The sequence below is a fragment of the Prionailurus viverrinus genome, chromosome A2 (genome assembly GCF_022837055.1).
Source record: "Prionailurus viverrinus isolate Anna chromosome A2, UM_Priviv_1.0, whole genome shotgun sequence".
NCBI lineage: Eukaryota > Metazoa > Chordata > Mammalia > Carnivora > Felidae > Prionailurus > Prionailurus viverrinus.
Window position 1 is genome coordinate 151,174,681 of NC_062562.1, and position 15,188 is coordinate 151,189,868.

At 35.2% G+C, this 15,188-nt stretch overlaps 1 protein-coding gene and 1 long non-coding RNA gene across 13 annotated transcripts in view; one reads left to right on the plus strand and one right to left on the minus strand.

The window, feature by feature from the left end:
- AGBL3 (AGBL carboxypeptidase 3) overlaps nt 1-15,188 on the plus strand; it is a 72,276-nt gene that overhangs the window by 22,678 nt on the left and 34,410 nt on the right. For 5 of the 12 annotated variants that reach the window (XM_047831585.1, XM_047831576.1, XM_047831625.1 and 2 more), the window contains 7 exons: nt 305-1,084; nt 5,151-5,313; nt 6,905-7,031; nt 8,216-8,316; nt 8,537-8,649; nt 9,162-9,228; nt 14,963-15,049. In XM_047831585.1, coding sequence (XP_047687541.1) covers nt 305-1,084; nt 5,151-5,313; nt 6,905-7,031; nt 8,216-8,316; nt 8,537-8,649; nt 9,162-9,228; nt 14,963-15,049 — 1,438 coding nt within the window. Of the gene's footprint in view, nt 1-304; nt 1,085-5,150; nt 5,314-6,904; nt 7,032-7,996; nt 8,109-8,215; nt 8,317-8,536; nt 8,650-9,161; nt 9,229-14,962; nt 15,050-15,188 lie in introns of those variants that run through there. The other 7 variants (XM_047831593.1, XM_047831601.1, XM_047831611.1 and 4 more) reach the window with 7 other exon arrangements.
- Nucleotides 13,993-15,188, minus strand: part of LOC125151218 (uncharacterized) — a 29,002-nt gene continuing 27,806 nt past the window's right edge. Inside the window, exon 3 of the long non-coding RNA XR_007146689.1 lies at nt 13,993-14,678. This is a non-coding gene — a long non-coding RNA (uncharacterized LOC125151218). The remainder of the gene's footprint in view (nt 14,679-15,188) is intronic.

The window sequence follows — 15,188 nt, forward strand, 5'->3', positions numbered from 1 at the left end:
CTGGCTGAAGTCGGACGCTCAACCGACTGCGCCACCCAGGCGCCCCTCAAATGCCCATTTTAATGTGCTCTCTTGAATTACAAAGAAATAAAAAGGCTTTAGAGAATTAGCACAGAAGCAATTTCATATCCAGTAAGAACATTTCAAAACTTTTATCTTTTACAATTACTTGCTGTTGGATGCTGCCTAAATAGTTTCAGGAAAAAAGGTTCTCAGTGAATAGGTAAAAGTAAAATAATTTTCCTTATGTAATTTAAATTTGAATGTCATTTTTACATGTTTCTTTTTCCTTTTTATGTATTAGGGCAGAATATGAATACCAGTTGACTGTGCGCCCTGACCTCTTCACAAATAAACACACCCAGTGGTACTATTTCCAAGTCACTAATACTCAAGCAGGAATCGTCTACAGATTCACTATAATCAATTTCACTAAGCCTGCTAGTCTTTACAATCGGGGCATGCGCCCACTGTTTTATTCTGAAAAAGAGGCCAAGGCTCATAATATTGGCTGGCAGAGAATAGGAGACCAAATCAAATATTATAGGAACAACCAGGGACAAGAGGGGCGCCATTATTTCTCTCTTACATGGACATTTCAATTTCCACACAACAAAGATACCTGCTACTTTGCTCACTGCTATCCATATACTTACACCAACCTGCAAGAATACTTGTCTAGTATCAATAATGACTCAGTACGGTCAAAGTTTTGTAAAATACGTGTCCTGTGCCACACAATTGCTAGAAACATGGTGTATGTTTTAACGATCACTACTCCTTTGAAGAATGCTGACTCAAGAAAGCGAAAGGCTGTGATTTTGACTGCAAGGGTACATCCAGGGGAAACCAACAGCTCTTGGATCATGAAAGGCTTCCTAGATTATATTTTAGGAGACTCAAGTGATGCACAGTTGCTTCGGGACACTTTCATCTTCAAGGTGGTACCTATGCTGAATCCAGACGGTGTGATAGTGGGAAATTATCGTTGTTCCTTAGCTGGACAAGATTTAAACCGTAACTATACATCTGTCCTAAAGGAATCATTTCCTTCTGTTTGGTATACCCGGAACATGATCCGTAGGTAAGATAAGCCTCAAATTACCTCTCTGCTTATTTAGTAAACTTGGAAGTGAGAATCTGGTTACCACAATCCCATTCATTTTACCCTAGCTTCTTAAGATAGTTTAATCGTTTAACTATAGCTACTTAATTTTTTCTCCACTCTTTCCACTCTTTCTGGCATTATGCCACTGGATTCACTATCCTTTTCTTAAATAATGAATAAATTTCTAGAACATTTTAGTGGCTTTGTGAAACTAATAGTTAAATTTGCATATCCCAAATCTGGTTTCTTGCTAAAGGTAGCACTGATGTTTACTTCGGGATGCTTGAATCTCTTACATGTGAAAATTAGTTATATGTCATAGGGCTCCTGGCACTATATTGATCATACATTGCTCTTTGATGAGTCTTTTTTTTTATTAAGTATTTTAACTCTAGTATAGTTAACATATAATATTATATTAGTTTAGGTGTACAATATAGTCGTTCAACAGTTCTATACATTATTCAGTGCTCATCATGATAAGTGTACTCTTTTGACTATCAGGTTGCATAGTTATTGCAATTTTGATGAATAATAGTGTTTATTTCCCCCGGAAAAGAAATGAACAGCTTTAAATTTTCCAAAGAATCCAGAGCAGCAAATGCACATAATATTTAAATTTTTGTTGAATGGGTGAATTCTTTAATAGATTCAGTTAATAACAATCAGGAATAGGCATGTGCTAGAGCAGAAAGATTTACTGGAGTCAGAGAACCCCATTCCAAGTCCAAAGCCTCTTGACTTTTTTGGTTAAGAGTGTGGAGTAACAATATCAGATTGGAATCCTGGTATGCCATTTGCTGTGTGGCCTTGAGCAATTTAAAAACAAATCTAAAGCTTGGTTTTCTCATCTATAAAGTATATAGATGTGGTAATAATAATACTTCATAGGCAGGAGGATTAAATGAGAGTGTTATTTAAAAAGTGCCCAGATGGGGAGCCTGGGTGGCTCAGTTAGTTGGTTAAGCATCTGACTTCGGCTTGGGTCATGATCTCACGGTCTGTGAGTTCAAGCCACGCATGGGGCTCTGTGCTGACAGCTTGGAGCCTGGAGCCTGCTTCAGATTCTGTGTCTCCCTCTCTGCCCCTCCCCTGTTCATGCTCAATTAAACATTTAAAAAAATTATAAAAAGTACCCAGAATAAAATACAGAACATTGAAAGATCTAAGTGTTTTCAGTGTTAGCTCAAATATAAAAAGAAAAAATTGATAATGAATCAGATATAGATGTAAAAACTCTTGGTAAACTATTTAGGATTATTCAAATATTTACAATAATAAGTACATTACAGAGACTGTTTATATCCTTATCCCACTTTGCTAGGGCCCCTAGTGCAAGTACAAGAACCCTGTTTCAAGGCTGAGGATGTCAAGGGTACCTCCAGTCCGTCAGAGCTGCTGACAGGCTTAGGATGGCCCCAGTTATCTCAGTTCAGCATCAACTTTCACTTCCGTGTTAATCCTTTTATCTGCTTAGGCACAAAGGGACTAAGGTGCAGATCCCCACCAAAAGGACTCAAAACTCTGTTTTCATACCCCTCACAGACGTGGTCTCCAGGATTCCCTGCAGTTATCTGAGAAATATTCAGTGATTAAAAATATAATAACCTATGACGTCCTTTTTCCCCTGGGGATAACAAACAATAAAAAGAGAGCTAAGTAATGTGATGACCCTGATTGGATTCTGGGACAGAAAAGACATTCGTGGCAAAACCAGTGAAATCCAAATAAGGTTGGGAGTGTAGTTACTAGTCGTATACCAATGTTGGTTTCTTCATTTTGAACACTGTACCATGGTTAAGTAATTTGTTAACGGGGGAAACTGGGTGAGGAGTACATGGAAACACTACTATTTTTGCAAATTTTGGGTAATCTAAAATTTTTCTAGAATTTTTTTAAAAAAAATCATAAGAAAGGATGCTGATTAGAATATCTATAGTATCTGCTTAGTGCTCTTTGACATAAAGGGTCCCTGGTCCAACACAAGATGGATTATAGGCCAAGGCCCTTTGGCTTGTCTCTGTAGAAAATACTTTAAATGTCTTAGTTCTTCTCAGGTTGCCTTGTAAGAAGGTTAAGGCAGGAATCTACTCAGTAAGTTTCAGAAAGACTTCCAAGAAGGAAAACTATCTCAATGCAATTGATCATAGGCAGGTAAGTAGAATAAGAAGTCACATATGTGTGGGAAGGCAAGCAGCTATAAATATATCTAAGATTTAGTATAGTTAAAGAATATGAGAATAAGAGAAAGTAGTTTTAGTATAGGTTACTTAGTATACGTTACTTAGAATATCTTAACCTGTGGGTAAGAAAAAAGATCCAAGATGTTTCTCAAGTGATTTAAATTCATGTAAAATTTAGAGAGACCCTTCAGAAGTAATGACATATCTTTGAGAATTAGTTAGAAGTTTGTTTTAACTTACATGTAAGAAACTGAAAGGTCATTGAAACTGGGAAAATGTTTATTTCAAAATGTTTAGTGTATTTCATATTTAAGGCCCTAACTTGATATTCTTGTTTTATAATCTACTTCGTTATCTAAAAACTTGTAATGATCATTTAGTGGCTTTCTGTCAGTCTTCCATTTTCCATTAGAATTTATTGGGCACCAAATGAGAAAAGGGCAACCAATTAATACATGTAACAGACTTTACTTTGGGATTTCACTATAGTTTAAAGGAGTATTGTTGCTAATATAAGCTATGTTTTGATTTTGGGTTTTAATATTTTTGTTACAAAAGTAATATATTTCATATTACTATAAGTACCATTCATTACTAACATTTTGGTACTTACCCTTCCAGATATAATAGTATATGTGATTTTGGTTATTTAAGTGATAGAACACTATATAAAGTTTAGAAATATGGGGGAGAGGAGGCAAAAAATGCCCATCATCCTACCATCTTAACACCACTTTTTTTTTAACCTTTTTAATGCCTCTTCATTAGTTATTTTCATCAGTTTGGAGGGGGCTATTTTTTTTATAGCTTTAATACTCATTGAATAGCAAGTTTTACAAGCCAAGGATTGTGCTCCTAAGAAATGTGTAGTAATTCATTTGTTAAAAATTTACCAGAAAAAAAATTCAAACTTTAGTGCCATTTTTCTCAAAATGATATTTACCATTTTTTTTTAATTTTTTTAATGTTTGTATTTATTTTTGAGACAGAGAGAGAGCATGAGCAAAGGAGGGGCAGAGAGAGAGGGAGACACAGAATCCAAAGCAGGCTCCAGGCTCTGAGCCGTCAGCACAGAGCCCGATGAGGGGCTCGAACTCACGGACTGCGAGATCATGACCTGAGCTGAAGTCAGACACTCAACCGACTGAACCACCCAGGCGCCCCAGATATTTACCATTTTAATCAAGGGTTGTATAATAATTGGCTTCAGCACCAAGTTGTCTGGTACTCAGTTTTTAACAAATATTTGGGTACTTGTGTACATAGCACTGTTCTAGATGATTTGAAGCATTTCTTACCCATAAGGAGATTAAATATCAAAAATATAAAAAATTTCCAAGGCAAGTGTCAAGTAAATGGTACCAATATTATGTGCTACAGGAATTCAAAAAAAAGAAAAATCTATGACCCTGACTAATTAGGAAGTGAGACATGAAGTCAGCCTTGAGGGGCAGTATTTGTACATACAGAGATGAAGAAAGAAGACGTTCTAGTCAGAAAGAATCTCTGTGAAAGCTAATGGGCAAAGCTAGGAGTGAGCTGTTTTCTGTATGCAAGGGAAAACCAGAATAATAAAGCAGAGGGATCCTGTAGGAGAGTCTTGGGTGGAAGGTAAATTTTATCCTTATAATGGAAGGTAAACATTCACATTTTATATATGTATATAGTTAATAGGAAATTATTAGAGATGTTTTAAAATTGCCAATAATGTGCAGTATGGATAAGAGAAAGAAGTCGAAAGCAAGGATATAAGAAATTCTGTTTATTTGGATATTAGACTTGTAAATCCATAGTTCCACCCAGAGAAGAAAAATGCAGAGGTGAAATTTAGTAACTTCGTTCTTTTTTTTCCTTGGTAGATTAATGGAGAAACGAGAGGTTATTTTATATTGTGACCTTCATGGCCATAGTAGGAAAGAGAACATCTTCATGTATGGTTGTGACGGTAGTGAGAGATGTAAAGCATTATACTTACAACAACAAATCTTTCCACTTATGCTGAGCAAAAATTGTCCAGATAAAGTAAGTACCATTTAAGATTTTTTTTAATTTTTTTTTCTTTTTTAACCTTTATTTGTTTTTGAGACAGAGAGAGACAGCATGAATGGGGAGGGTCAGAGAGAGGGAGACACAGAATCTGAAACAGGCTCCAGGCTGTGAGTTGTCAGCACAGAGCCCGACGCGGGGCTCAAACTCACGGACCGCGAGATCATAACCTGAGTCAAAGTTGGCCGTTTAACCTACTGAGCCACCCAGGCGCCCCCCATTTAAGATTTTTAACTTTTCTTTTATTACATGTTGCTCATGTGAGACTGCAGAATAGATCATCTTAGTAAACTGCTTTTTTATTTATTTTGCCTGGTTAATACAATTGACCATAAAAAAGCAACTGTGGGGAATGTTTAATTTGAAATGTGAAGGAAAAAATGTGCCTTATCCTTCCACCTTAATGGTAAAAGACTAGTTTCCTCATAAGGTCAGGAACAAGGCCAGCATAGCCAGCCTTAACCCCTTCAATTCAGCCTTATACTGGAGGTTCTAAGTGCTGAAAGGCAAGAGAGAAATAAAAGGCAGACACTTTGGAAAGGAACAAGTAATAAAGATGACACAGTTGTCTTCATAGAAAATCCGAAGCAGTCCACAAAAAAAGTCCTCGAATAAGTGAGTTCAGCAATGTCCTACATGACAAGGTCCACCCACAAAAACCAGTTACATTTCTATAGACTCACACCAGACACTTGGAAACCACAACTGAAAATGGTATCATTTACTGTAGCTTCAGAATAAATTAAATACTTGTGACTGTAAAGGAATGATACAAGGGAGAATTTTAGAGGTGATGGAATTGACCTATATCCTGATTGTAGTAGTGCTTACACAGATCTCTATATGTGTTTAACTCAGAATGGAACACAAGTCACTTTTATCATAAATAAAAAATAAAATTACAAAAACTTTTTTTTGTACTAAAACATTTTATAGATATAACAGTCTTTTAGGACAGCTTTCCAGTGATCGATCTTGTGAAAATAAAGCATCCTTATTCTATTCAAAAAATCTACATTAATTAGGGACACTTTGGTGGTTCAGTCAGTTGAGCCTCTGACTTGGGATCAGGTCATGGTCTCGTGACTTTGTGGGTTTGAGCCCCACATCGGGCTCTGTGCTCACAGCTCAGAGCCTGGAGCTTGCTTTGGATTCTCCCCCTCCCCATCCCCCATCTCTGCCCCTCCCCTTGTTCACACTCTTGGCTTTCTCAAAAATAAACATTAAAAAAATTTTTTTAATCTACATTAATCTTTATTTCTAAACATATTTAAGCCCTTTCCTATAAGTTTTTTAAAGTATAAGATCTTATCCCAACAGTATCAAGAATTAATAGGTTTTGAAGGTATATGTTTTATATAGATTAAAAGTAAAATTTATTACCAGCATTCAAATCTGTAGTTCTCAGAAATGTAAATATGTCATCCTTAGGAAATAAAAGCCCGTGAAACTTGAGAGAGAATTACTGCTTTTGCACTACTTCCTCCTTTTCAATCCTAGTTCTGAGAAAGACATTGTACTCAGAAAAACACATTTTTCTCTTTTTTTTTTTTTTGCTTATTTTTAGTTTTCATTCTCAGCTTGCAAGTTTAATGTTCAGAAGAGCAAAGAGGGAACAGGAAGGGTGGTCATGTGGAAAATGGGAATCAAGAACAGCTTCACCATGGAGGCTACTTTTTGTGGATCTACCCTGGGTAAGACCAAGTTTTCTCATTCATGGCTGTCAGAGCTTCAAACCAAAGAGTCGTTTTTAACATAAGATTAATAGTGTAGACAGTTTGATAGTGAGCACTTTCTTCCTACTTAGAAACATGCTGGTGTCCAATCAATTCTCTAAACAGGGTGAATTAACAAACTACCACTATATGCATCTCCATCTCATCATTTTCCCTTTGTTTAGAAAAGGGAGTTTTAGCATATAGATAACATACCTAATTGGTTATTTCATGAGCTAATTTTTTATTTTTTTTGTTATGTTTTTAAGAAAGAGTCCTTATAGATGACTCCTGATTGCAAGAAAAAGCAATGTTCATACTTAAAACATCAGGATAGACATGTCTTTAGTGGATTTGCTATCTGCAAGTCAAAATAGACTGGGTTTGTTGGGGGTTCCTTGGGGGGGTCAATTTATATTTTAATGGAAGCACTTGTTTCCTTTAAAAATAAAAGTGTGTGGGGGCACCTGGGTGGCTCAGTCAGTTAAGCATCTGACTTGGGCTCAGGTCATGATCCTGCGTGAGTTCAAGTGAGTTCAAACCTTGCCTGCATCAGGCTCTGTGCTGACAGCTCAGAGCCTGGAGCCTGCTTCAGAATCTGTGTCCCTCCCCCTCTTGTGCTGTCTCTCCTCAAAAATAAATATTTTTTAAAAATGTTTTTAAAATTGTGCTCTGTAGTTACATTTAAGAAATCTTTTGGTTTACCCTTAGAATATTCCATATTAAGATAATGGTTATGTTTTTAGAAAATTTATTGACTCAAAGGAAAGTGCTAGAAACCCACACATGTATTTCTGGTCTTTAAAGCACCTTGAAACTGATATAATGGTATCTATGATGATGAAAACATTAAAATATTTACCCAAGTTTTTCTCTAAGTGATTATGAGCATGTTTATAACTGATAACCAAGTATTCCATATGTTCTTATTAAATATTCTTCAGCCCTACAACATAGCCTACTATGTGTTAAGTCAGCTTTGATCCAGATGTGGAGAGGGAATGAAGGAAAGCAATAAGCTGTTAAATGACTTGCCCTGGAGAAGCAAATCCAAAGGACAGGAGATGGAATCTGACCAGAGGTTTTATTTATACTCTGTGAAAACACAGAACGTAAGCCTGCCTGTTAAGGACAAATGGTGGTTAAACTTATTGATGTTTTAGGTAATAAACGAGGTACTCATTTCAACACAAAAGACTTGGAGTCGATGGGGTATCATTTTTGTGATTCTCTTTTGGACTATTGTGACCCAGACCGAACCAAGGTAAGCAAAGTCCATTTGGTAATGCTTCAAACTCCACTTTATCAGATAACATAATCTAACTAAGGGCCTATATCAGTGTGTTTCTTTTACTATCCCAACAGTGTTTGGGGTTTTTGGTACTTGATGTCCTCATAGTTGCTGTGCCAGGTATCTATAAATATTCAATTAGTTTCATTAGGAAATAAAGTTAATTTATAATTAATTTATCGTTTTCCCCTAGTACTATCAGTGCCTGAAAGAATTGGAAGAGATGGAAAAACATATAAATTTGGAAAAAGTCCTTGAGGCTTCAGATACTTCTCTGAAAGAAATTGCATTGGATCTAGAGTCTAGGTAACTCAAGATAGTGGATGTAATATAACTTGTGTTTTACTATGCCCTTAATAATAACTGTAGGATATAAAATTATCAGTCTCAACTGAAAATCCCACCTATAGGTAGAGGAGAGAGGGAGAGAGACAGAGACAGAGCGTGAGTGGGAGGGGCAGAAAGAGAGGGAGACACAGAATCCAAAGCAGGCTCAGGCTCTGAGCTGTCAGCACAGAGCCCCGACGCAGGGCTTGAACTCACGAACCATGAGATCATGACCTGAGTGGAAGCCAGACGCTTAACCAACTGAGCCACCCAGGTGCCCCTGGAAACATTCTTATAATTAGAACCATTTCTACAGTTCCAATAAGATAACAGTTTAATAAAAATGACAGTTGAAATTTTAAAATGCCACCAAAATATTATTGTTTTAATATTTATAATATATAATTAATAAGTTACTTGTAAATATAAAATATAATTATAAATATAATAATTAAAATAATTACTATATCAAAGTTTTTTTTTTTTTTTAGTAGCCGAGGCTCTGACAGTTCAGAATCCAATGAGTCTCAGACTTACCTTCTCAAATTAGCTTCTCAGGTATGATTGAAAATTTCTGCCTATGGTATGGATATACTAAATAGGTACTCTTCTCATTATGACTAATAATCAGGCAAAAAAAATGCTTGCAGCTGTGTAATTATTGTGTAACAGTAATTGTTATTTTCTGATTATGTAACATATCTTTAAATCATAGAATTTTCTAACCTTAGGATTTTTAACACTCTTACTTTAAAGATCCAGAGAGATTACTTCTCAAAAGCCACTTGTTAACAACTTGTTAATACAAATTAACCACTTGCTAATGAGAGTTGGTACCATAACATACATCACATGCCTGCAAATCCAGTGTTCATTTATTCATTTATTTAACAACTATATATTGAGCTTCAACTGTGTGCTGGGGATAGAGCAGTGAACAAAAAATGAGACAAAAATCCTTCTCTATCATATTTTATATTCTAGTGGGTGGAAATAAAAAATAATGATAAGTAAAATATATGATGTGCCTAATATGTGATAAGTGCCTAAGGAGGAATATAGAGTGGGAGGAGGAGAAGGAAGTTCAGGTGGTGTTATGGACTGCTTATGTCCCCACCAAATACTACACATGTTGAAACCCTAACCATCAATGTGATGGTGTTAGGAAGTGACTAAGACAAACTAAGACACTACTCTCTTAGCACCGAGTGTGGGGTGCTATTGTAACTAATACCTAAAACTGTGGAAGTGGCTTTGGAACTGGATAACTGGTAGAGTCTGGCAGAGTTTTGAAGTGCATGTTAGAAAATGCTGATATTGCCATGAAGGGACTTCTCAAGATGATTCTGGTAAGGACTCAGAAAGAAAAAAGGGGAGCTGTAGAGCAAGTTTCCATCTTAAAGACACACAACTAATTGTGTATAGGACGTTGGTAGGAATCTGAATATTAAGGGTGATTTTCATGAGATCGCAGACAGAAACGAACATGTTACTGACCAATAGAGAAAATTTAATCCTTACTATAAAATGGTAAAGGATTTGGCTGTATTGAGTTTGTGTTCTATAGCGTTTCATGGAAGGTAGAACTTGTGAGTGATAAAATTGGAAATTTAGCTGAAAAAGTTTCTTTGTAAAGTGTTGAAGAGCAGCTTGATTCCTCCTGACTGCTTATAGTAAAAAACAAGGAGAGAGAAATGAAGAAGGAATTGTTAAGCGAAAAGGAACCAGAAGGTGAAGATTTAAAAAATTCTCAGCCTACCCATGTTACAAAACAATAGGAACGTGTGTTCAGAAAAGAAGAGTAAGAGTGTGGGGGATCAACTGTTTGATAAGGAGATTAGTGTGGGTATGAACCACAGAACTAATCAACCACTCCATCAGGAAGACTGCCAGCTTGAACTGAAGGGGTTGGAGACAGGACAGAATGAAGGAAGGCCATCAGACTGCTTGAATTTTACAGTACGGTACCATACATCTATCTGTGAACATGCACTCTTCTTCAAGACAAGGGGGAAAAATGGCCTCAGAGGTAACTAAGAGATCATCAGGGCCACCACCACCTGGATTTCAACAGGATAAACAGCCTCTAACAGAGGCCATGAAGGCAAGCTGCCTCGAGCCATGACCTACATTGTGGGCAGTGCCCTAGCAGAGAGCCAGGCATTAGCAGCACCCTGCCAAGCCGTACGGGTGATGTTGCCACTCCAGTAGGTCCAGAAGGCAGTCCATTGAACCAGAGAGGATTATTCTTGAGCTTTAAGATCTTGTTGAATTTGCCTTGCTAGATTTTTCTATGTCCTTACTGGCAACCCAGCACTCCATCCTTTTCTGTTTCTCCCTTTGGGAATGTCTGTCCTATGTCTGTCCCATCACTGTATTTTGGAAACCTTTAACTTGTTGGAATGGAATGAGATGGAATAAATGTATTTTGCATGTGAGAAGGACCTGAATTTGGAGGGCTCAGGGACAGAATGCTATGTCTGAATAATTCTATCTTCCCCAAACTCATATGTTGAAATTATAATGCCCAATATGATGGTACTGGAAGGTGGGCCCTTTGGGAAGTGATTAGGTCATGGGGCAGAGCCCTCTGGATTAGTGCCTTATTAAAGAGCTCCAGAGAGATGCCTAGCCCCTTCTACCATATGAGGATACAAACGAGAAGTTGGCAGCTCAAAAGAGAGTGCTCACCTGACCATACTGGCACATTGACCTCTACCTTCCAGCCTGAAGAACCAGGAGGAATAAATTCCTGTTCTTTTTAGCCACACAGTCTGTGGTATTTTGTTATAGCAGCTGAAATGGAGTAAGATGGATGTTGTATTAGTTTTCTATTGCTGAGCAACAAATTTCCCCAAGCAGTTGCCCAAAACAACAGATACTTATTTTCATGCCATGTCCATGAGACAGGGACTCAGGAGTGGCTTCACTATGTGCTTCTGTCTGAGGTCTCTCAAAAGGCTGCAATGAAGGTGTTGGTCAGGTGGTCTCATCTGAAGACTTGACTGAGAAAAGATCCACTTTTAAGCTCACTTACATGATTGTTGACAAAATTCAAAAGCTGTTCTTCAAAAGCTGTTGGGCTGAAGACCTCAGTACTGCCCTTGTTGGCTTTTAGCCTTTAGTATCATATCCAATAAGTCATTGCCAAATCCAGTGTTGTGAAGTTTTGTCCTGTTTTCTTCTAAGAGTGTTATCCTTTTGGGTCTTACATTTAGGTCCTTGATCTATTTTGAGTTAATTTTTGTGTTTGGTATAAGGTAAAGGCCCCATTCTTTTGCAAGTGGAGATACAATTTTCTGAGCACCATGTGTTAAAAAGACTGTCCTTCACCCATTGAATGGTCTTGACACCCCTGTCAAAAATCATTTGACTGTATGCAAGGATTTCTTTATTGGCTCTGTATTCTTTTTCTTTGGTCTATATGGCTATCTTTATGCCAATGCCACACTGTTTTGATTACTGTAGCTTTGTAGTAAATTTTGAAATCAAAGTATGAACCCTCCAATTTTGTTCCTTCCCCACTGCTACCCCCCCCCCAGATTATTTTGGCTATTTGGGATCCTTTGAATATTGGGATGGATTTTTCTATTTCTGCAAAAAAAAAAAAGTCATTGGGATTTTGATAGGGATTGCATTGAATCCCTAGATTGCTTTGGGTAATATTGATATTTTAATAATATTAGGACTTACATTTCATGAATAAGAGATATGCTTTCATGTACTTTCCTAAGTATTTTATTCTTTTTGATGCTATTGTACATGGAATTGCTTTTGTAATTTCCTTTTCAAGTTCTCTAATTGTGTATAAAAATGCAGTTGATTTTTGTGTGGTAACTTTGTATCTTGCTGTATTGCTGACTTAATTTATTAGTTCAAACAGATTTTTTGTGGACTCTTTAGAGTTTTTAAAATATAAGATCATATCATCTACAGAGATCATTTTACTTCTTTCCCATTTGGATACCTTCTATTTCATTTTTGTGCTTAGTTGCTCTGGCTATAATTTCCAGTATTGTGTTGAATAGAAGTGATGAAAACAGACATCCTTACTTGTTCCTGATCTTAAAGGAAATGCTTTCAGCATTTCACCATCAAACATGTCAGCTATAGTTTTTTTTATTGTGTTGAGGTGGTTTCCTTCTATGCCTTGTCTGTTGGGTTTTTTAATCATGAAAAGGTGTTGAATTTTGTCAGATGCCTTTTCTGCATCAATTGAGATGTTCATGTGAGGTCTTTTCCTTTATTATGTTGATGTGGTGTTTTACGTTCATTAGTTTCTTACGTTTGAACCATCCTTACATTCTGATCAATTGGTTATGTTGAACCATCCTTACATTCCAGGAATAAATCCTATTTGGTCATTGTGTACAATCCTTTTAATATGCTGCTGATTTTTATTTGCTAGTATTTTGTTGAGGATTTTTTGCATTAATGTTCATAAGACATGCTGATCTATAAATTTTTTTGTTCTTGTAGTGTCTGTCTGGCTTTGGGTATCAGGATAATGCTGGCCTCATAGAATGAGTTAGGAAGTGTTCCCTACTCTTGAGTTTTTTAGAAAGGTGTGAGAAGTACTGATGTTAGTTCTTTAAATGTTTGGTAGAATTCTCCTGTGAAGCCATCACGTCTACAGTTTGTGGTTGGGAGATTTTTTTATTGCTGATTCATTATCAGTTATAGGTCTGTTCATATTTTCTATTTCTTTGTGATATAGTCTTGGTAGGTTTTGTGTTTCTAGGAATTTGTCCATTTTATCTATATTTGTTATATATAATTGTTAATTGTTATATATATAATATATATTATATTGTTATATATTATATTATATATTATATTATATATATTACATATATTATATATTATATACATATTATATATATTATATTAATATATATATTATATATAATATATAAATATATCTTAAATATATTTATAATTATATATTTATATATTTATATAAATATATATTATATTTATATTTATATAATATATTTTTATTTTATTATTTTATTATATATTATATATATTATATATATTATATTTATATATTTATATTATACATTATATTATATATATTATATATATTTATATTTATAAAAATATTTATATTTATATAAATATAAATTATATATTTATATAAATTTATATATAAATATATAAAATAAATTTATATATAAATATATAAAATAAATTTATATATAATGTATAATATATAATATATAAAATACATATAATATATATAATATATAATATAAATTATATATAATATATATAATTTATATTATATTAATATATATAATATATTGTTAATAGTGAGTCGTAATAAGTAAGTAAGTCTTAATAAGTAAGATTTTAAAAGCTAGCTGTCTTACAGAGTATCTTCTCTGATCACAACAGGATGAAACTGTATTATTAACTGCTTTGTTTTTCTTTAAATGTATTGGAAAACAAAAAGTGCTCTTTAAAACCATTGCTACAGTGATATGCTAGCTTTTATAATTGCCTGTGTTCAGATCTTTATTTCTCCCTACAGATTCAAGTTAGTTTCCGGTGTCTTTTCACCTTGTAGGACTCTCTTGAGCATTTCTTACAGGATGTGTCTAGTGGTCATGAACTCTTTCAGCTTTTGTTTATCTGGGAATGTCTTAATTTCCTCCTAACTTTTGAAGGACAATAATGCCACTTTTTAAAAGCACTTTGAATGTATTGGTTTATGGTCTTCTGGCCTCCAGTTTCTGATGAGAAATCTGCTAATAATCTTATTGAGGATTCTTCCACGTAACAATTTGCTTTTCTCTTGCTACTTTCAAGATTCTCTCTTTCTCTTAGATTAATTACAATGTGTTTCATTGCGGGTTTTTGAGTTCATCTTACTTGGAGCTCATTGAGCTTCTTGGATGTTTACATCATATCTTTCATCACATTTGGGAAGTTTCATCAAATTTTCATCCATTATTTCTTCACTCATTGGCACTTCTGGGTTGATGGCTTCTCTGGCTCTAAAGCTGGGATATGTAAGTAAAAACAAAACACAGGAATTACTCACTATTCTTCTGTCCTCTGCTCCTGAAGTCCCTCACCAGACTACCTTCTTCTTTCTGCTTTTTAGGGCCTCTTATGCTTATTTTGTGTAGAATACCCAGGATTTTCAGTTGTACTTAGTGGGAGGGATAGAAGAAGTACTTTATCTTCCTAGAAGTGGAAGTCTCAAGATAGCTTTATGTCCACATATATACTGTCTTTGGTGTGTTGATTAAATACTGATTTCAAGTATGATTCTTTTACTTAGCTAAAAAACAAGAGAAAACACTTGAAAACAAAGAAGGAAAGAAATTCTACCATAGCAAGTAATCAAAACACCAGAGAAGAACCAGAGGTATTCACTGACCTGGTTTTTAACAGTTTTTGAAAAATGGTTGCAAGAGAATGGCAAGTTGTTTCCTGTTACACTTTCTATCCCCAAATTTTTGCCCTGGGAAATGTTAGTGATTAAAACTTTGCTTATGTTATTTGCT